This window comes from Pomacea canaliculata, linkage group LG12 (genome assembly GCF_003073045.1).
Source record: "Pomacea canaliculata isolate SZHN2017 linkage group LG12, ASM307304v1, whole genome shotgun sequence".
Classification (NCBI taxonomy): Eukaryota; Metazoa; Mollusca; class Gastropoda; order Architaenioglossa; family Ampullariidae; genus Pomacea; species Pomacea canaliculata.
Window position 1 is genome coordinate 21,211,104 of NC_037601.1, and position 22,895 is coordinate 21,233,998.

General features: G+C 35.5%; 1 protein-coding gene across 19 annotated transcripts in view; it reads right to left on the minus strand.

Annotated features, from left to right (window-relative positions):
- LOC112577217 (F-actin-uncapping protein LRRC16A-like) overlaps positions 1–22,895 on the minus strand; it is a 53,229-nt gene that overhangs the window by 23,858 nt on the left and 6,476 nt on the right. For 16 of the 19 annotated variants that reach the window (XR_003102025.1, XM_025260244.1, XM_025260240.1 and 13 more), the window contains exons 5-27: positions 21,146–21,273; positions 20,004–20,172; positions 19,235–19,308; positions 18,806–18,881; positions 18,069–18,157; positions 17,461–17,555; positions 17,156–17,346; positions 16,469–16,546; positions 15,823–16,007; positions 15,481–15,632; positions 14,984–15,083; positions 14,305–14,359; positions 13,924–14,027; positions 12,365–12,502; positions 11,209–11,302; positions 10,797–10,895; positions 10,172–10,300; positions 9,824–9,940; positions 9,237–9,299; positions 6,452–6,561; positions 5,036–5,123; positions 4,395–4,547; positions 1,682–1,714 (exon numbers count right to left, since the gene is read on the minus strand). Coding sequence is in view for 18 of the 19 variants with exons in the window: in XM_025260244.1 (XP_025116029.1) it covers positions 1,682–1,714; positions 4,395–4,547; positions 5,036–5,123; positions 6,452–6,561; positions 9,237–9,299; positions 9,824–9,940; positions 10,172–10,300; positions 10,797–10,895; positions 11,209–11,302; positions 12,365–12,502; positions 13,924–14,027; positions 14,305–14,359; positions 14,984–15,083; positions 15,481–15,632; positions 15,823–16,007; positions 16,469–16,546; positions 17,156–17,346; positions 17,461–17,555; positions 18,069–18,157; positions 18,806–18,881; positions 19,235–19,308; positions 20,004–20,172; positions 21,146–21,273 (2,520 nt within the window). In the remaining variant the exon portion in view is untranslated. The remainder of the gene's footprint in view (positions 1–1,681; positions 1,715–4,394; positions 4,548–5,035; positions 5,124–6,451; positions 6,562–9,236; positions 9,300–9,823; positions 9,941–10,171; positions 10,301–10,796; positions 10,896–11,208; positions 11,303–12,364; positions 12,503–13,923; positions 14,028–14,304; positions 14,360–14,983; positions 15,084–15,480; positions 15,633–15,822; positions 16,008–16,468; positions 16,547–17,155; positions 17,347–17,460; positions 17,556–18,068; positions 18,158–18,805; positions 18,882–19,234; positions 19,309–20,003; positions 20,173–21,145; positions 21,274–22,895) is intronic. The other 3 variants (XM_025260245.1, XM_025260242.1, XM_025260234.1) reach the window with 1 other exon arrangement.

The window sequence follows — 22,895 nt, forward strand, 5'->3', positions numbered from 1 at the left end:
AGCTATACTCTGTTTCAGCTAGTAAGTACTCATTGACTTTTAAAAACTCCAATCACTTTTTTTTATTATGAAAGAGAAAAAAATGCAAATGGAGAACACATGAGCACAGAAATACATACATTACATGCGAATAAGCTTTCCCAGAAGCCACACCTAGCACACCTTGACTCTGTCTCTGAGTTACCAGACCAGCTACGGCAACAATGCATGCTACACATGCACTGATATCAATAACAAGGAAAATTTCCTTTTAACACTGCTTGCGTGAGCATCCACAAATAAGTCTCAAGGAAAATGAAGAGTGATTGACTAGACAGATGACAGTAAAAGAAAGCCTGGTGCGTGAGCTGAAATATTTCAACCATTTGGTTGGTATCACAGTGGTCTACCCTTTGAAACACTGAAATGTGCACAGTGCAAAACCTTTCTCTTCACTTTGGCATTATTAAACCACTTTTTGAAAGCAAAGCAGACGTAGAAGCATCTGACATTGCAAAATTTTTAGTTGTTAAAGATACTTTTTAATGAGAGAGCTGGTTTTGTTTTGCCCACATCAGTCTTGAAAAATTTCAGGGAAAGGTTGGACAATGTCATTATGCTGAAAATGAACCTGAGTTTGCAGCAGCATCTGTCAAAGTACTGGGCTAGTCATTTTTCAAGATGCGATCCTGTTTGTGGAAATGAATTACATCTTTAGAGTTAGCCACATTATCATTTCATAGCCCATTTAATGTTTTTTATCCAGCATGACAACAACTGCATCTAGCAGGACAACACTCGTCAGCACAACGAATGAACACCTACCATCAAAAGCAGAATGCCATCACCATTATTACTGACCAACCTGTCCAACTAATTTATATATATGAAGTGAATCCAGTCAAACATTTCTGAGACTCACTCAGGAGATCAAGGAACAAGTTTAACAAGGAAAGGTAATTCCTGAAAAACCCCTTCCTCGTGCACTCCATGATCAAAAAGACAGAGCAATCATTCAAGCTATTGCTGAATGCTGACATTCATAAAAACATGTGACAGCAAGCTGCTTTAATGTAAAGTAACTCAAAGATCTTCATGCGTGAATTTGCTTCGGTTAAAAAAATAAATTGTTCGATACCACTTAGATTTATCAAAAGAATTAAAGTGACTGATTTGTTGGTGTTTCAATGCCTTGGACGATTTTGTCATTTAATTTTTGAGATTCTCATTTCTTGGTTTAAAATGTCAGCATGACATGATTAAGCCTTTCCTTCTAAGATGATATGTTAAAATATGTTAGCAATTTACAAAACTGTGATTTTACAATTTGTAACAGCAAATTCTTAGACAATAATTATTTTAATATCCTACATGAACAGTTATTGCAAAAGGATTACTAAAGCGGATGAAACAAACTACTAACTGCAACACACTACTTTTAAATTTAAATGAGCTATCAATGTTAAAACACAGTGAACATACGACAAGACACATTTACTGCCTGTGAGTGGGACAATCTGTGAAAAATGCTATCAATAAGTAAAAGCCAATAAAATACAAGTGAGCCTACATCTGATATAGCCACGTTGTGTGTTTACACTTCTGAAGCAATCTAGTACTTGACTACAAAATGACCATGCAGACACAGCACCCTAATGCCAGCACTCAACACAAATATATGTGTTTGTTCTGTGTTACTTACACTATAAAATTCCGATGGCAGCATATAAAATGGCTGAAAAACCATGCTAGAAATCAGCTGAGGTAGTTCCTTCCTCACCCTCTCACACTCTTATTGAGTAGGTGAGAGAGTGAGTGAAGAGATGAAACAAGGGCAATATTGCAGTTATTATCAGGAATATCAATAAACATATATGCAAATCTAGAAAATGTGAGTTTCATCCTATATTGTAAACTATTTTTACAGTCTCCTTGTGAACACTTATAGGATAAAAAGCAGTCTGAAGTCACTATAGTCTGCTCACTGTCTCATGTACTCTTTGTATTGTAGAATATTCAAGTCAGAAATAGTTAAAAGATGAAGTTGTTGGGAATAAACCTCTGTCATAATTAAACATATTCGCATTCATCTAACAAGTCAGCAAATGACTAGGAAATAGTGTTTAGACTTAAAAATTATCAATGAGTTTTCGCCTTTCTGTGTACAGACCAGGTTGCATTTTAAGTGATCCTGATTTCCAAGTTAAGTCTTTCTCCTGTTGTAACATGTACTTAAACACTTATTATTATTATATTCTGATTGGACTTGCTTGTCATTACCAGCCCATATTTAGCACTCATATTTTTCAGAATATGGGGAGGTGGGTAGCTTTGAAGTTGCACTCTACATATATATATATGATCTATACATTTCTTTTGTTATTTCTGGCTATGTTAGAATGGTGATTAACACTTCCACAATAGAATGTAGTTTTTTGGTCAATCACTCATAAAAGGATGAAAATGGCAGAACCTAACAAAGCCTCCTGATCTGATCACATGTGTCTTCAAGTGTATTTGAAGACTGGGATGATGTATGCTTGTATGTGTGTGCAGCCAAAAGGCCGGTGTCCCCATGAATACCCAAATGTGAGGTTGCATATGAAATGTGCTAGCCCGCAGACTGGGATCCACTCTAACCACTGAGTTCTCAAGGGGTTTCTTTATCTGAAGTTTAGGCTACTGCACATTATCAACAACCCTCTGATAAAAACCTGTTATTTTCCTGTGCACTGCTTTCACAGTTGTTTCAGTAACTGTATTTTATCTGTCCTGCCCCAGTCACACAGGTGACAGGCAGTACTGCTGAGGTAATATATGTGTGATAGCGTGACTAGAGCCCACAGCTTGACGTCCAATAAACTCACTAGGCAGTGCCTACTAAGCAATTCACCCACGCTTTCTTCTATGGAGACATGAACTCCTGCCGCTTTAAGCTAAAAAAGTGTGTTATTTATTACCTTATTCCATTCTGCAACCCGCCTCACTCCGATGCGAACTTTCCTTCTTGTCTTCGAAGTAACATTTTGTCTTCTCTCACTCATAATGACAAGCCACAGAGGAATACTGTGCTATAACACTGCACAACTACTGCGCCCACTGACCATTAGCTTCTCTGCCCTTAGTGTTGCGCAAATCATAATGTTGAAGTTATGTTCTAAGAATCCCCAAGTACCATTTAAAGCAGGAAAATATTATCAACTATTGAAATATTTTACAATATGCTCTTCTTAAGATGCCACACGGTGATAAACAATTCCTCACCTCCCCCTGTTTCTGGTACATTACCAGGACATAAGCCTATTTGCTTAAGTACTTCCTAACATAAATGGCAGATAAGCATGAATGATGCACATTTTAATGCACGTTTAACAGTTATTCCTGCACAAATCAAGGCACAACTTGCCAAAGTAGATTCACTGACCATTCCATCTCCTGTATACTATGTTGTCTATGTCTCAATTCTTATTTTAAGCGCTAAAAGTATGATTCTTACAAGTGTGAGTATGCGCTACACAAATCTTTCATTTATGATCGTTATTATTTCACAACTGGAAACTTTGAAAGATGACTATCCAACATATTATAGAAAGCCTTATCATTAAAAGTCACAATATTATTGTCATTTGAAATTTCTTTCTTTGTATGTATAATACTATGTTCAAATTACATTCTAAATTTAGGTCTGGTGTACTTTTGGATTTAGGAAAATGTCAATGCAAATGCATATTATTAAACATATCAAAATTAACTAGTCAGCACAATCTTAAATATCCCTGAAGGCTAAAACTGAACCTGAAATCATCTATATAGCCTTTGCTAAGCTTGGTCAATCAAGGAGTATGAAAAATTAAAAATAAAAATTCCTATTTCAATGATATGTATATGCAAGATGTATCTTCCTCCTACAAATGTACTTAATTTATTTTTCATTTTGGGGATGAGTGGTCTGTAGTACAATATTCTCAGTTAAAATGTGAAACATTTTAATAACTGAGCAGCTAATGTGGTAGTGTGCTTTATATGCCACAGAATGACTAAAACACACACAGGATATGAAACATATAAAAAATAAAAGCACATAACGCCCCTTACTAGACACAAATAATGACTGCATCTGATATTAGTTCAACATGCATTTAAGGAACAAATGCAAAACAAATAACAAACAGTGAAAGCCACTCGAATGCTTATCTATTTTTATCATCATCTCTCTCTCACACTCACACACATATCACCCAAACTAGAAAACTAAAAATCCCAATGAAGTTAAGTGACAAATCATCAAAGGTAATTTTCAGAAAATACCTGCAGTCTTTATACAGATGAAGCATATGCATGCAGGCTAATGAATGCCTTCACATATTTATTATTTTCCTTTTTTTCAAAAACAAGGACTAAAATGATGTGGTTACCTGGCTGTTTATGCGAGGTCGCATTTCCACACCACGACCTGCATTTCTCTCATCTTTTTCCTTCTCATTATCTGTGTCTGTCTTTTCAGGCTGGTCCACAGCCTGTGCTGAATCTTGAAAGCGTCGACTCTTGGTAAGGTTCAAGTGATTAGTCTGTAAGGGTTTCCAAAAAAAAAAAAAGAGAGAGAGAGAGGTATAGCCCAGGCTGGTAAAGAGAAAATAAATGTGACCCCAAAATACATTCTTATCAGCTAATAGCTTTGTGAAGGTCACCGACTGCTTAAGTGCCTATGGTTATCTCGACACAAAATAGGGAAGTGCACTGCTGCATTAGGTCTGTTGTGCTAGTAATGACACTGGCAGAAGTATCAATGTGGTCAGAGACCATTTAAAGAAAACCTCGCAAATGTAGAAGCAACAAAGTTATGTTTTGATGATTTGATCTGTGAAGAAAAATGTGAATATGCCCTTTAATCTCGAGATATCACCTAAACTGACAACAACAAAAAAAAAAGCCACAGGGTTCAGCATAATCTTACACACATTTAAAAGTCCAGAAACTGATGGAAAAATAAAAAAATTCAAAAGTCAAGAATATTAAGATACTGCAATAATACTGAGAGAATTTATCAATGACTCACCAGGCTTTTGTGGCTATCTGAAAGTTTGCTGATGACTTCGTCAATAACACTGTCAGATATATGTGCTGCCACACCAAGGTTTAATTCACTGAGAAGAAAGAAACCCCACTGAAAACTTTATCACAGGTAGGCTCAGACACTTTACAGTTAGTGCAGTCAGCTTAGAAATAGAAAGTCATGGATGCCTGTTATATCATGGAGTAAAAGGTGGCAGAAGTAAAACTAAGCTTTGTCTTTCACACTCTACATGTATATCCTAATGATAGTGAAACACAAAGCAATGCCTCTACAGTCAGTAATTACTAATTAAGATCTTTACCTTTTTTTTAAACATTTATTTTATGTTTGGATAATGCAGAGAGAAAGGAGAAAAAGAGGAGAAAAAATTTGAAGAAAGACAATGTAACAAATTCATGATTTATTTTTCTTATTTATTAACAAACAGCAGTCTATTGTAACACAAAAATGACATTGGCTGCTGGAAAAATAAACTGGAAAGTGGTATAAAATAGCTATGTTTATTGTTGCCTTCGATAAAATAAAAAATATCAGCTATTCTGTAGGCAAACAGCTGGTTCATAAATTAAGAAGTCTGATGTTTATGTCACCCTCTTCAGTTAAAACAGATCATTAATCAGAACAACAACCAAAACTCAGGTATAATTCTCAATCTAATGCCAGAACTTTTAAAGAGCATAATTTAAACAGCTTAATTTTTTTAAGAGCATAATATTATGTGTCAATCTATTCTTCAAAACAGCATTTATTCTCCATTCATCGTGTAAGCACCAACACATAAGAACAATTTTTAATGTAATATAAGCATAATTAATTTAATTAAGTTAAACATTATTTACTTTGGTGCTTAGAGGGATGAAGAGAATGATAGACCGGCAAGTAAGCAGGAATGGAAAAAAGAAAAAAAAAAGAAATCTACAAGCACAATCCAAACAAACAACACTAAATCCATCTGTTAGCTATTTCATTTTCCGTTTTTGTATTCTGTATATCATCAAGTATCCAGCTCTAGAAGGTGTGTGTCCTTGTTCAATATATATCGAATATATCTAAATGACTGCGTGATCAGACATATGGGTGGGTTTACGTGCAGGTGTACTGTGTGTATATGTGAATGAGAGAAAGAATAATATAGAGATAGTCAGGTAGGGATTAGAGAAAGAAAAAGGGCCACTGCTCTGACCTAATGGTCTTTTTAATGAGAAAATCACATTCTTAGCTTATTACCTGTTCACCCACTATCATCACTCACACACTTTGTACCAGAATGGGTTTCCCCTAAACTTCCCCCTTGTTATGAATACATCCTCTTCATGTCACTACCCTCACCTCACCCCAAATTTGCATTGGATGGATGGTGGTAAATTTAGCAAGTTTTTCATATGCATTCACACTCACTTCAATTTGTTGAAGACATCTGTGCTCACACCATTCAACAGCAGTTTGGCAAATTCTCGTGGAAGAGTGCTTTTGGCTCTACACTCAGCTTCTAGTTCTTTTGCAAAATCCTGCCACAGGAAAATCTTAGTAGAAGCAAAATTTCTTACAGGATATGAGTCAGTCAAGTCTATAAAGATATAATGAACAATGTTTAATGAGTTTACTTTTCTCACTAGCAAGAATCTGAAAAGTTGCGGTTTTCTTTTTTTCATACATCAATCCCACATTTGGTTCAATGGTTGAAAACTTAAACAAAGGGAAAAAGAACTAACGATTGTATCAATTTATGTTTTTGACAGGGACCAGGCTTAGCATCCATAAGTGTGTGTGTGTTATTGTGAATACGAAGCCTGTGTAGGTGAACAAGAGCTCATTAGAGTTCACCATGCCACATTGACACCTGAGCATAAATGTTAGCACGTTCCAGAATAGACAAATCACTGGGGGTGATTAGGAAGAAGAATAAGAATAGACAATTGGAAAGGCATCATGTGGGAACTGTGTTTTGTGTGTGTGTTGTGTGAGGAAGAAAGCATGGAAATCAGCTTTGTATTTCTTGCCTTGACAAGGTAATGTTATACCCAATTTGTATTAAAGTCATTAGTTTTATTTTATGGATGGTATAAGTGTAAACTGTATACTCCCTGCATATGATTGATTTTAATTAAAAGTTTTGAAAGACAACATATATGATACAAAAATGGTCAAGTAATTGTTACTGCAGAGGAAAGCTTTTTGTGTATCTTCAATTTTACTGGGTACTTAATAAATAACTAGTTTAAAAGAACTGCTTGGGGAATGCATATGTTTTTTCTGTGGCTTGGCTCCAAGAGGGAAGGAAGCTCTATGAATCAATGCTCCAGCCAGTCCAGAAAACTTGAGCACCTTCACACTTGTGAATATAATAAGTGGAAGAGTGTTCACCCTCCCAGTTTTGGGTATAATCAGTGATTGTGTGTTTCTAGTTATGTCATCAATTATATTCTATCAGGGGATTACTAACAAATGTGGGATTTTTTTTTTTTTGTTAAGGGGAAGTAATTCCTCAGATACTTATAGTGGAATCTATGTGATTTGTTAATATTCTTTAACAGAGTATGTCAGACTGGAGAACACTGTCAGACTTCATAAACCATAAATGCAGCCAGTTTCCCTTTCATAAAGAAGACTAGGCAAACCTAGTTCCGCCCATGAACTTGGAAGCTGACCTCTATGTGGTAGCAAAACTTTAAGTTTGAAATTTATCTGCTGACAAAACTAGTCAAGTCTGTTCGCTCATTCATGTCTCTGTCGTTCAGACAATAAGTTCATTGACATTGAGGGAGTTAAGGTACCTTTCCCAATTTTAGGTTTGTATTTTGATCAAGCTCATTTCATACAGCACCATGTTTGTTTGATCTGGTGAGTAGCTCTTACAACTCCAGAAAGACTGCAAGCATAAGGTTGTATCTGTCAGTAATACTGCTAGATTTGTCTCTGCATTGGTCATTTCACAACTTTAATACTACAACTCTGTTCTGCAGGGCTTATCTGTTGACCATATCATATGCTTGCAAAAATTTAGAATGCTGTGCACCTTTTTTTTCCCATAAATCTAAGCATGCACACATTACACCTTTGCTCAGAACTTCACTGGTTTCCAGTGAAGTTTTTGGCTGCCAGGGAACTTTTGAATACAGCACAAAATTACAACTCTAGTTTGCCACTATTTTGAGGGCACACTTCCAGCCTATCTTTCTGCAACACTATCCACACATTGTCCTTTTAGATTGCTCTGTTTATCTAGAGAAAATCTGATGACTGTTCCTATAAGGACTAACTTAGTCTTTTGTGTATGTTTGCCTCTGTTGCACCAGCTGTCTGGAATTCCATTTCCCTTCCCCTTTACCTGAGATATGCATTGTCATTGTCAGCATTTAAGCAATTGCTGAAGATTTGGTATTTTGTTCCATTGTGCCTTTGACCAATAGTATGTTGTTTAGAAAATGCAAAATCTTGTTTTGCATTTTTTTCTTATCATAGTGTGTGCTATATTTTTGTAAAGGTCTGCAAGCAATTAGGGAACGGTGCTCTATAAGTATTATATATCATTATTATTATTGTGAGGTTGGAGAACTCTTGTGTTGATACCACTGCTTGGAGAAAGTGTTCCCTTTTTATTGTTGTTTGGTGCAGAAGGGTATAAAGGTAGGTTGAATCAAAATACTTTGCAATGTTTTAGGGGAGATTATCAGCGGGCTGTTGGCTAGAAACTTGCCTGCATGTTTTATTTCTGGAAAAAAAAGAGTCAGAAAAATTTTGCTTTTGGGCTCAGTATAAAATATTGGAAAGTCCACAGGCAGACATTTGGCTTCTGTCCTTTGGTAGAGAACCTGTGGACATAGTGTATGCATCTGTGCTATATTTGTTCATGACAGTTTTGTACTGTCAGGAGTTCATTCCCTAAATAACCTATATTAGCAATTTTAAATTAATGTATTATCTATGGAATATTCCTCTTGTTCTATCTATAAAACAAAAGTGTATCCTGCTGTCCACATAGTCTGTCACTGGCAAAGGCCAAAAGATCAAAGATGCCTATGACTACATCACAAAAATAAAATAAAAAGCATTGCCCCTAGAGTTCCGAAATAGACTTTGTTCTCGCGAACAAGTCAGCAATCTGACATAATAGGGCAGTCTATAATCTCCACTTTATCAAACATTTGGGCATGAAGCATGGCAGCATATAATCTTCACTTACTTTATCAGCCATAATTCCAGCACAGTGATTTAGTGTACACTTCAGCATGTCTTCTACAGTTTTCTGGAAAAAAAATTAATGTACAGGCAGTGAGAAATAGACATTTAGAATAATCACCTGATTTCATGTCTGCTGCTGTTTTTGCTACCACAGCAATGATGGTCAAAGATCAACATTTCTTTTAATTCTTATTCCCAATTTTTCATGGGATGATTTTTTTCTTTCAACATCTTTTATTCTGAAAACAGCCAGCAGACATGGCTTATATTGTAGCTGTAGCTAGCCATCTGAGAATTTCAATGAATGGAAGAAAGATATGTGATATTAACATGGATTGAATTGCTTTAGCTTTAATTTTACCCTGGTGGGGGTTTTGTTGGTAAAGTCTTACATGACAACCTTGTACATAGTAAGCAGTAGGAATAAACAGTTATAAACAAAAGGTAAAGATCAGTTGAACAAGGGGAGTTAATTCTAGAAAGATAAAGGCGAGTGTTAAATAACAAAGGTTCTACATACAAAGGAACATCAGACAAGTTTATCTGAGCATTTATAATGGTTATTTGGACAAAGACCCACCCACTCACCTGAATAATCTGTTCCATGACAGTTTTGAGACTCTCTGCCATGGTTTGAAGTGTAGTCTCCACTGTGTCTCCAGAGTCCAACATCTGAACTCCTACCACCTGAAGTCTGGGCAGCAGCTGCAATAAGGAGAAGGAAAATTTAAAAAGGTTTTCCCAGACTGATGCAAAAGGCAACTAAATCCTAAACAAAAATTAAAAAAATAGGCCAAGAATATTCCCACGTAAAGTGCTGCAACAATTTGCTAAAAATATTTCCTAAAATTAATTTTTTTTAAAAAGGAGAAAAAAAAAATGACCGAGAAGTATTTCTCTTAATGAATCTGATAGACAAAAATGCATGGTGTCTACCTGTTTTGAGTTGTCAGCATCTTTAATAACTTTGCTTGCTTGATCAAGCTCTTCCTTCAGAGTTTCAGAATTGTTCACAGTGAGGGCGTTAATTTCATCTTGCACTTGTACACAGAGACGATCTACCATCTGAAGGAAACAAAAGAAGAGAAATATATAATTAATAATGTCTCAGAAGAAAGTTCTAGTTCAGCATTCTTTCAGTCAATTCCATATAATAAGAATATTTAGCACTCCCTTCACTCCACACAAGATAACAGGAATGTTCCAAACACCTATAGCCTATATCACAAAATGCACGTGCCCCGTGCTAGTTTAAACAATACAATGTCTCTTCTCTGTTCACAGCTTGCAAATCTACATCAAGTGGACATTTTTGTTCAAATATTATGTGTTAATATAAGCATTTCTACAAGCATATTAAACTTGACTAATGAGCATGCAACCATAAACGTCATGTTTCTGTCAAATAATATGGCAGCAGCTACATGTGTCTATCACCTCAAGAAAATCTTAAAGAATGAAAGGTAATGTTGCAATATATTTCATTTCTCTAGCGTAAAATGGACTGTCAAAGAATTACACAAAATTGCATGCCTCTCAAATCCTGTTTGTTTGTGCTCACCTGCTGTGTGGAACTGATGAGGAATCCCTGTTGCAAACGATATTGCTGATCTGATGCAAACTTGCGAGGGCTATGGTTACGCTGCAGCAGTCTCTCAACCTGTTCGAACACACTTTTCATTAAAGAGCTTCCAAATAAGTATACTGTGCATCACTCATTTTATTCCACACATACCTGTCCAATTGCTACACATCATTTTGGTCACATGATTACACTGCCCAATGGACAGCCAGCATATTTAAAATTACTTCATTTTAAAAACTTAAAATCAATCAAGTGTACTGAAAAACATTTCATCCTTGTTCAATAGCTTTGCCTACAGCTTCATCCTTATGTTCATACTAATTCTATTGTAAACTAAATGGGTCATGAAAAACAATGATTAAGTGTAGCAAACATTCTCTACACTTACCTTCTGTAAAGCAGCCTCTGTCCGTTCTGGCTGCAATCTCATGGCAGCCGCAGCATCATTTACAGGAAATGGCATCCGCTTCATTGTGAAATTTCTAAATCCAGCAATAAAGTTTAATCTCTTAAATTTCTTCAAAAATGCTTAACATGAGTAAGCAAGGATCATGTCATTAACTCTATTTAAAAATAAAAATGGAACAAAATCTGATGCACTATTTGAGTGGCCTGCAAAAAGTATTTATAATTTAAATTAACTGAACTCTTTGAAAGAGCTTAAACAAAGAAACAAATTCAACTTTTCTCTTTTTTAAAAATTAATAAATAGAAGACCAAATGGACTTTACCAGTTTTCAGCTCACCAACAATGGGAAATAATCATTGTTACGGACATGTATTGTCTTACAGCACATACAAGATCTCTCTGAAAAGGGGATTACTTTGAAATGGAAACCCTGTTGTCTGAACTGAAATTAACTATTAGTGACACCACTGCTTTCCAGACAGACCTTGTGCACTGCTGCATGTCTTATAGCATACATTAATAATTTGTTTACACATATATGAGCTATGTGAAATGTGAAATAACTGCATATAGCGTTAACTGAACCATTTCTGGAGTTGCATCCTCTAACCAGCAAAAATGATGGTTAAAGCACAAAGCAATGGAAAACAACAGAGAAACTGCTGAAACTCATAACCATCCTAATGCGGAATGCATAAATAACATTAAATAACATCTAAATAAATTCCACATGATATTTCTGACTATGTAGACAGTAATTTTGAAAGTAAGTGGTCCACAAATTTTTCAGATTTACACGACTTACAGGACTAGACAGCCAGATGCATGCTGTGTAACATTGTGTACAAAACGATTTTTATAGAGTCAATTCAATATACCTAATATCTGTGGATTTTTAAGAATGTGCAATTGATTCTGGATCGATCCAGGTAGGAAAAGCTGATTTCTGCAATTTTTCAACTTATACAGTCTATTATTTATGATTTGTCTTGAAAATGGGAGAATTTCATGTATACCTATCTGTTTTTTTAATATATCAAAGTTGAATATCCTGAGGGTTAAGTAGATATTCAATGATTTGCAAGAACTAAAATTTCGCAAAATAATTCTTGCAAATGGTACCAATATCACTCACTTTTCCAATGCTTCAGCAATATCTTCAAATCCCTGAGCTGTGACTCCATTTTTGTCCCATACCACTGCCTGTAGATGAGTGTTGATTTGGAGTGCTTTACACAGCATTCGTGCACCAAAGTCTCCTATATTGTTTCCACTGAAAATACATTGATGGAGGAAAATGACTTATTGGTCATGGGATATTCAATAAAGTAAAAAACAATTTAGTTTTTAGATCTTACATAGAACTACAAAAGAAATGAACAAACAGATGAAATTCATGCAAATGTAGACATCCACACACACACACGTGCGGACCGCCCCCACCCCACATGTACCCCTATTCACTCTGCTTCTCTCATATACAAGCATCTGCAAAGTGCATGCATCCACACAAACCCTCTCTCTACACCACAATATGCAATATGACACAATCAATATGTTTTGCATTTTTTCCAAAGCAGTCACATCTAAATGTGAGGTGTATTTGCCCAAATTCAATGCTTTTAACAGGCTACAGAAATAATTGTTAAAAAGAAATTGTTTTTTACCGAACAAAATTTGTGTACATTGCTCAAGAGTAAAGGTTGGGACACAACAATGGAGCCAGCTGAATACAGTCTGTTAACTGCAGACAATTTTCGTTGCAAGTGAAAATGGAGAAGACTGAGTGACTGTTTGGGTTGTTTGGAAGGTTTTAGAAGGATAAGTGTGAAACAAATTGTAAATGGGTGGCAAGTTTTTTCGCTTCCCATGTCAGAGTGCCCATGGGAAGTGGAGACTATGCTGTCCAGGCCCAGTATGAACTTTTTTTTTTCAAACTTTGTTTTTCTAGACAATAGTGTACCCCCGTCTTGACATTAATAATAGGAGTGGTCCAGTGGTGCGATCGTTAGCATCTGTCACCCACACAGTGCAGCTGGCTATCCTGGGTTCAGCTCTCGTCTCGGGAACACTGTTCTTTCTCTGCATGTGAAGTTATGTTTACAAGGCTGGCTGCCTTGCTGTGATATAGCCTTAGTTGTTGGCTTGGCATAAAACACCAATTTCCAACCTTCCCCATATCTATAATAATAATTTATACTGTAGGCAGTTTGTAGAAAGTCTGCTGGATGGCACTATCAGATTACATGAAGGTTTGTTGGTCCTAGAACCAGCTCTTCATGTGGAGGACCATGGACATGTATAGGTGGATTGCTGTCTGTCTGCCAAGACAAACGCTCAGCCTCTAGCGAAGTTCTCCACTGTTAGTCTCAGCAAGACATAATAAAGAATGTGACTAAACGTACATGTCGTCTAATGCCTCATTTATGTAGTTAATCTGAAATGTGAATAAACAGGTCCTCTAGATTTTTTTGGTGAAAGTCCACTGGATACCGGTGTCAAACAACCCAGTACAATTTATTATTAAATTTAAATAGGGGCCATACTGGAGGACATGTCTTGTTGAAAAAAAAAATGTGTAGATCTTGTGCATACGTGAATGATGGAAATACATGCATATGACATGACATCATGCAGCATCAACAAATTATGCATTATCAACAAATCAAAAGCTAATCTTTTAAAAATTCTTACCTGATGTCAATTTCTTGCAGTGATGTGTTGCTACCCAAAGCATTGATGACAAAAGTTAAATCATGCTTCAGTTTAGATTCAGCCAAGGACAAAGATTCCAGAACCTGTTTTTCCCCAAAAAGATGCTCCTTCAGATTCACTATTTAAAACAAGAACTAAGAGTGTGCTGTTTCCACTGTTTAAAATGTTTCAGCCTTAAAACAAAAACAGCACCAACATATTTTCTTTATAATAATAATGACTTGTGGTCTATATATCATATACTTATGTCCTTTATCTTCCCAGGGTAGCTCTCTTAAACCAATAATTTTTCAAATCCGTACAATTTCAAGTTATACAAGTGAACTGAAAATATACTAGAAAAAGTCTTGCAAGACTTACTGATGCATCTTCCTGAATGAGTTGTACCAGACCATCCATAATGTGCATCATGTATCTGAAATAACAAGACAGCTCACATCAAAATTATAGGTGGCCTATGATAGTATACAAGGTACTCAAGTTACAGAACATGGTAGGTGACAGAAATAGCATGCCATGTACTTTCCAATTATAGCACAATAATTATTCCTGAGACAATGAAACACATACACACACCCAATCACCCATCACCCTCTTCATAAAGTATATATGCAAACTGGGGAGAGTTCCCAGTTTCCCATGTCCCCGGTTTCTAAAAGTTATTTCTTTCTTTTTATATAGATATATAAAATCACTAATCTTCCTTCACATACAGCAGCACCTGAGCACAATCACATGCATCACCCTCCTCCTTAACTTTAAAAAAAAAAAACACCAAAAAACCTCCTATAATAAAAAAAACTTGAAAACTCCAAAACAAGCATAGTTTTCAAAGATTAACCTTCACACTAAACCTAACACTAAATTAATCTTACTTTTTCAAATAACATACTAACTCACCTTCTGTAAATGATCAAATGTAAAGTATATATAATAGAACTTTATTTTAATTAAAATGAAACAGACAACTGCTATTTTAGCTTCCTTAACCATTGAACACTTTAATTTTGTGGGCTCAAAGAAGCAGAAATCAATTTACTTGGGTTTGATCATGCTAAAGTTCCTTCCAATGGATAAATGCTTCAGGTGCCTGTTTTTGGCAATTTCTGGCAAGATCACTCTCAGATCTGTGTCAAAATCTGCAAAATTGAAAAAAATTTGTATATTACAATTAGCAATCAAAATAAGTCAATTGTTTCAAGATCTGAAACAGTCAAACACTAATTCTGTGCATTTGCATACTAGCAAAAAGTCAACTGATCAAATTTAAAATTGCAGATAGGAGCAATGCAAAACTGACAAGAGTATTACTAGAACTCATGTTATGTGTTAAACTGACATGAAAATAACAAGTAATCTGCCACTGTACTTTCTCTAAATAAAAAAAATATACACGCCACCTACTGTTAGTCTTCCACATTATCTTGTAGGTGTCTTTAGACAGTTCAGCACATCCCTGTCTCCAAAAGGGATTCAGATATAGTATTCTTGCAATCAAATCTCAACTGCACACCCATACATTCAGCTAAAACTTACTGTTGTTGCTGAGGTCTAAGCGAGCAAGGGAAGTAATGTTGGCTATGCAGCCCCCAATCACATGAGCCCCTGCACTGCCGAGCTCGTTGCTGCTGAGGTCAAGCTCAACATTGCGGATGTGAGGATTGCTTGCCAAACCAAGCAGGAGTTCCCTTTAGAAAGTTAAAAAAATAAATATAACTAGAATATTTACAAACAGCTTTCTAGCCAGTTTTATCTAGGTACTTTTCCCCTTTCCTTCACTTTCTCTTGTTATATCACATGCAAATGTGGACATATGGACACAACCAATGTGTGCACACACAAACACACATGCACACACACACACATTCAACTACATACTTAAGAGCCTCTGGAGGTAGTCTAGTTGCTGAAAGATCCAATTTCTGCAGACTGCAAGCACTGGCGAAATACTGTTTCCATGACACTGGAACTAACACTTCCTTAGTTTTCTTTTGAGTGAACACAGTCCCAGCAAGGCTGAGTGCAGTAAGATGGGGACATCCATGTATCAGAGGGCTACAGAGCTGCAAGACAGATTGTCATGCTAGCATGAAAGAACCCAAGTCAGGTTTGACAAATGAATCCAGAGTACAACCATTACCACCAAAGTTTCATACCCCAGAAAAGAATAAAGGAGAAAGGAAATAATAAAACACACAGATGAATATACAGTTCTAACTAAACATGTGACTTTTCTCCTACTGACAAATTCGGTGACTCAATCCAGGCAATAAAGCTTTAAGCCACAGTCTGAATGAACCATATTTCTAACATCAGTACAATGCAGGATTTAAAAAAACAAAACAAAAAAAACTGCAGTTTCTAACCTCTCAAAGTTTCTGACAAAATTTAGAATATATGTCAAGTTTATAAAGTTAGAAATGTAACATGGGTAAGTTTTTCCCCTCTCAGTCCTTTAATTTTTCACTTTTAATCCATCATGCTCTTGTATGACAAGCATAAAAAGGTCAAGACTATTACTTACATTATCCATTGCACAATCTGTGCCTGACAGGTCTAAAGTTGTCAGATTGTTAGGCTGGGCCAAGAAGCTGTAGACACTCTATCAATCAACAAAGAAACAGTTTAAATAAAAATAACTAAAATTTCTTGTCACAGCAGTTCACAATGTATTTTCTAAACAATTCATCTTCCAGCAAGATAATAATAATTATTAATCCAGTGCAAACGATTTTCAGCCACAAGATGTCTGAATTAACTCATATTTAGTATCTACTAAACTATAGTATAGTTTAAAAAGTTGGCTCCAGTTAGGATCATTTTTAAAGACAAAAAGGTGGCAACAGGCAGATAAATGACCTCCAGGTATAGGGTGAAGATGGGTAAGTTCCAACAAGCAAATGCTGACCATAGACACAAATTTAAGCATCACCGATCTTGAAAGATCAAAACATCAAAATCTTGAGAAGATTGTAACTGGAACTTCTCAAGTTAAGGACTTCTCAAGTTAAAACTTAAGCCTTTGCCTACCCTCTGATAAAATGCACCATTCAAGTTTTCATCAAACTTTCAAAAGCTACACAAAAACAAAAACTTTCAGAAAAAGACTGCAATGAAGCAAGCAAAAACAAATATATAACCTGAATACCTCTTCCTCCAATATGCAAAATTTTGTAAATAAAACTATATGTTGAATTAGAACTTTACTCACAGAAAAATCTTCCCCTTTCTGTCCATTATCTGCAAATTTCAGTGTTCTGAGTGATGTTAGAAGAGTCTGGCTCTGTGACAGTGTTTCTGCGATCTTTGCAATGCACTTTGTTGTTAACCCAGTGCGAGAAAGGTCAAGGTAATTCAAGCCTCTGGACAAGCTCTTCAATGTCCCCATCAATGATGTAGCTCCTACAAAAAATGGTATTTTTAAGTTACTATAATAAAAAGAAAAGTCTTTTCTTTTTTGGCTTTATAAAGGAAAACTGTGAATTTTATTCATTGTTGAATGTAAAAACATTTTACCTCTATCTTCAATAGTATTGCCTGAGAGATCAAGCAGTCCAAGCTGGGTCCCACTGTTAGAAAGTATGGCTGTGGACAACTTCTGTACAAAGTCACTGTAAAGAAAAAAAAAGAAACCTGCTTATGTCAGCTTAAAGTGATCAGCAGAGGATAAAATGATGAATCACCCCTTTTATATTAAAGATCAAAACAATGGCCAAGAATGGATTGAAATATTACAGCTTCAAATTTTATTGTAGGCTTATGAGGCTCTGAGCAGTTACCAAGTATGAAAGTGAACTCTGCATACTTAAGTTTGCTTTATTTTTATAATTGTTTATTTTTATAATTTATAATTGAAACAAAAGAACTAAATGATGACATGAATATTCAAAGGACAAACTTTTTATAAAATAAAACCAAATAGATTATTATCTTTAATAAGGAAGAAAGGTAGCTGTTAGAAGAAGTATCCTGTTTCTTTGTATACAAGAATACAGTATGCAAAAAATGAGTCAAAAACAAACTTAAAATCATTGGTTGCCTGAGCAGCAAATGGAAATAAAAGTACTAAACAGCAAACTACAAAAGGATATAACTCATAATAAGGTGATACTAAGGAAGCTTACACTTTAACACCAGTGTTGGAAAATTTTAATTCCTCTATGAACGCATTTCGACGCATCACTTTCACAATCTCATTGGCCATCTCTGGAGTCTGAAAAGAAATACAACCCAGTGGAGTGAAACCTATTGCTCAATAAGTGCCCAGAAAAGAAAGCTGCACCAATAATCCATTGTTTACAGCTCATAAAAAATGAATTCTCATGCAGCTGGCTCTAACAGAAAATTGGAACTTCATGAACATCAATGAACACATGTAGCTTGATATGTCATTATAATAAATAATAAACTAATGTATCATTTTTAATTCAAAACATCATATTTTTTTCTCATGCTGTACTTTAGCATTTGCTGCAGTCCATCAGATGGACTAGTAGACACTTTTAAACATGGTCTTCTCTAAAACTATCAACTCTTCTAGAAAAGAACTTATTGCAGTCAAAGTTACACTTCAAATTCTACATAACTTTAATTTTTTTTTTATTTGGCTTTACAGATTAACTTAAACTAATCCTTTCTTGAAATCTATTAATTTTGCAAGTAATTATGACCATTAAACAATAGTCACAAATGTAATTTTTTTATAATTTAAACCCTATTACACCCCCACCCCACCACCACTCTTTTTAACATGTATTCTGGCATGAAAGACACACATTCAGACATTCACAAATCAGCACGTCTGTGTAAATTCAAGGAGTCTCTAATATCCACTCACATACTCATAAATTGATGGACTTACCAACTTAATACTATTCACATTTATGCCGGTAAACCAAGTGTTATGTTCCAAAGCACCTATGATGGGAATAAGATCTCTGAAAAGAAAAAAAAACATTCACCAGGTCTTCCTTTAAGGAAAAAAAAATCCTTTGAAAATGTAAATTAGCCAATACTTGAAAATATCTAGCTTCTAAAAGCAGCATGATTTCTACAAAGTCACATCCAAATGAGAAGGAAAATTTCAATAAAAAGAAAATAAATGAACTCTTTGCTGAATATAAGCTATCTGTAGTTTCAAAACTTTTTTTTTTTTTACAGCTTTACATGTTTCATTAGTAACTTGACTTAAATGACCAAGAGTATTTGTTTATATTGCTACTTCCCTCAGGATGCATGTAACCTGCCAGAATTAGCATCATATGCTCTTTACAATAAATCATCTACTCACTTTTCTTTTAAGTGATCAAAGTCTCGTAGGCACAGTTCTCGGGAATCCTGGGAAAGGTAGATTGTGTCCACATCCTATTTGAGAGAATGGCGTATATTCATCAACTTTTGCTGCTAAGGTATCTTACCATTCCATTACTTCAATTTTAACAGATATAGTTTGGACGATTCTAGAAGGAGTGCTGGGGTGGAATAAATACTTGATGTTACACTTACTATCATGGCATGGCAGCTGTGAAGACGCTGCAAGTGGGGAAGTGGAGCAACATTTTAAGAGACAGGTTTGGTAACAAATTTTTGTCTTTTTGTACTCTGGATTTTTGGAAATCATTGAAAATGTTATTAACTTTTTATGTAGACACCTGTTAATCATTAATAACCTTTTAAATAACCAAAGTTATGAGGGTAGCAAAAGATAAGTGCTACGTCAGAACTGCCAGCTTTGTCAGCTAAATGGGGAGACCACAGAGTGGCACTGTGAAATGAGGATAAGGTTGCCATCCCCCAGAGTAAGCACCTGCTTTCGTGCTGATCATTGATTATGTCCACTCCTAGAGCGCAGCCAACTGTCATCCCAAATGAATAAAGCCTCGTGCTTGTTCAATCAACAGCTGCGACACATTGTAACATGCCACAAACTGATCTGATGTCATCTCACCACAAGAAGAGTTCATTACGTGCACACCGTTCTTTCATCAGAGTTGTCTTGCTGTTAGATACTGCTTAAGCTTGCATATTTCTTCTTTAAAACTGTTGACGCACATGCTTACCCAAGCAACTTCCTCTCTATATGGAAGACTGTAGTAATCACACATGCATGCATACATGGTTGTAAACCCTCCACAAGGTCCCACTTCACGATTTTCAATGTCTCGAATCATCTCATGCATGGTTCGGAGACGTTCTGGGGGCAACACTTCAACTTTTATGATCAGTCTCCTGCACAGAGGAAGAAAGCTTTTTGCAGAAGACTAAACATGCAGAATGCAATAACAAATCAATGCTACATACAATGATGAATAAATGTATGTGTGAAAAGCAGGTACCCCTTTTATAAAAAGAGTTGTCAATATTAACATCAATTCCAGCCAAAGTGGAAGACAAAGAATGCAGTGAACACACAAAATAAGCTGCATAGGACTTAAAAGAAAGGAAATTCAGATAAAAAAAATCTATTCCTTGATAAAATAGAGCAAATCTTCATAATTAAGCAAATCATCACCAGAACTCACTTAACATTGACAGAGACTTATTCAATATATAACAGATTCATATAACCCCCAAAGAAGTGGAAAGAACACTAAATCGGTAAAACAGATTCCCATCTGTCTGCAGACCCAAGGCTGAAAGACGAAGAAAGATGCTAGCAACCAGCTGAACTCCAGATAAATGTGCAGATCCATTACTGACAGCCAAAGTACAACACATTCATACTGCAGACACAAAAGCATGGACAGCTGCCATCTTCAAAGTCCTCACCAAAATAAAAATAACCACAAATAATACAAGTCAACAGCATTATAAACTGATATCAAATCATATTATCCTTCACCACAACCACAATAATAGTGTCAACTATAAATGTACTTCTATTTCATTTATTTTTCTTAATCCTAAACCTAAAAAAAATCATCATAAAGTTACTGCAGAGAAACAACCCCCCCCACACACATACACACTCTCCAGGATAAGATATTTTCTTTTGAGGAAATCAAAGGAGAGGATTGTTTTGCTTTCATATGTGCAATGACTTTACTGGGCGAAGACAAGAGCATCCAAGTGTTTAATAATGGTGAATGAATTTGTAGTGCCCTTCCTTGTGTGGAGGCCAACTTAGTTATTACTCATTAGCTGTTCTCTGCTAATACACTGCAAAAGAAAGTGAAAATAAGAAAAGAATATCATTACATACTCTAAAGGAAAGGCTGGGAAGATGTGTTTCAGTGAAACCCCAATATGGGTTATCATGTGGTTGACCTCTTCTGTGTCTGCCTCCAGAGTTGTGAAAGAATACACTTTTCCATCCACTGTAATGGCTAACTGAAAAATACATCACAGCCCACAACCTAAACTTGGGTACATTACACTGACATGGTCTTATTGCAAACACACTGGGAGTGGTTACTCTTCTTTTTAGTAATGTAATGCAGAGAATAATTACAGGTGCATGTTGCATGGTGAGATGATTTTAAAACCAACACCCTACTACCAACTAGAATTTTTGACGTGATACAAATTATCTGTTACTGTAATCTTCACAAGCATTATTAAAGCAACAATAATAACTGACCATCTGATATCTACAACAATCATATAACAACACCTGCAACTACTACACAAAGCAAATGGTTTTATTATTGGTTTTTGAACTTTATTATTAATGGTTATTAAACAGGGTAAAAAATTTTGATGATGCAGATAACTGGATGATCCTAATTCTATATTCAGAATATTCAGCATAAGTAATAAATAACAGGCTAATGATTTGCTAATGTGTTAGTCCCAGCTTGTCTTCATGTCTGTGCATTATGTTTTCCACTTCCTTGTCTGCTGAGCTGTTTATGTTTAGACCTTACTATTGCCAGCAAAATTAAAAAAATCCCCTTCTATTTCCAAGCTTAACACGTTTCCCATTCATAGAGGAGTTTGACACCACAGAATACTGACAGACACATCATGCTAAGTTTTTGATCTTCAGGCTTGACTTTTATACACTGCTATTACCATAAATGGAAGCAATATTCTGAAGTAATGTTTTTAAGTATCATTTTGCAAAGATTTTAATCTGTAGTGTAAACAAACATGTCTTTCAAATCGGAAGAATGCAAAAGAAAAAAAAAAAGAAAATGAAATAGGACGCAACTGAACATAATATGCATATGAATGTTTACGATGCCATTATAAATGTTTCTGTGCTATTTTTAGCAAGTAATCAGATGTCAAAGATAATGCATATATACCTTATGAATATAAATTTAATAACCATGGTTAAGAAGGAAGCATAAAATATGACAAGGATGTGCACACTTCTGCTTTTCTCCACATTGTTCCGATGTAACAGCGAATACGAAATCGTAGCTCGGTATATAACTGAAACACCTACTTTATGTTGAGCACCAACGATATATCTGATGATGTCATTCCTCATTTCTGTAAAATAATCTGTTGCTAAATTTCATACTTTTATCAAACAGATCCAAGCTGCATAAATTAAGTAAACTACCCAGTTTCACGACTATATTTTTCACACAATATTTTGGCATTGACCTGCTCTATGTATGCGTGAACATCCCAACATAGTTGCAGGCAATCTTTACCTTAACTGAGCTAAAACCTTCCCCTAAACCCCATCCCAAATCCTCAACTAAACACAGATGTCTCATACAAATTTGCTGAGCTTACAAACTAAAAACATATAGGCAGGCATGCATGCAAAAACACACACACTCACACACTCTCCATAACAAGAAAAAGAGGACACATCAAAATGTGAGTAACAAAGATAAAAACTGAACCTGCAACCTTTGCATTCAAAACCATTTACCTTACTCACCATGTTATAGTAGCTTCAGTCAAAATGATCGCCAGTTAATCTTTTTGAAGTACTGCAGGTGGATAAAAGGACAAACTAAAAGATGATCAGCACAGGCATGACAAAATGT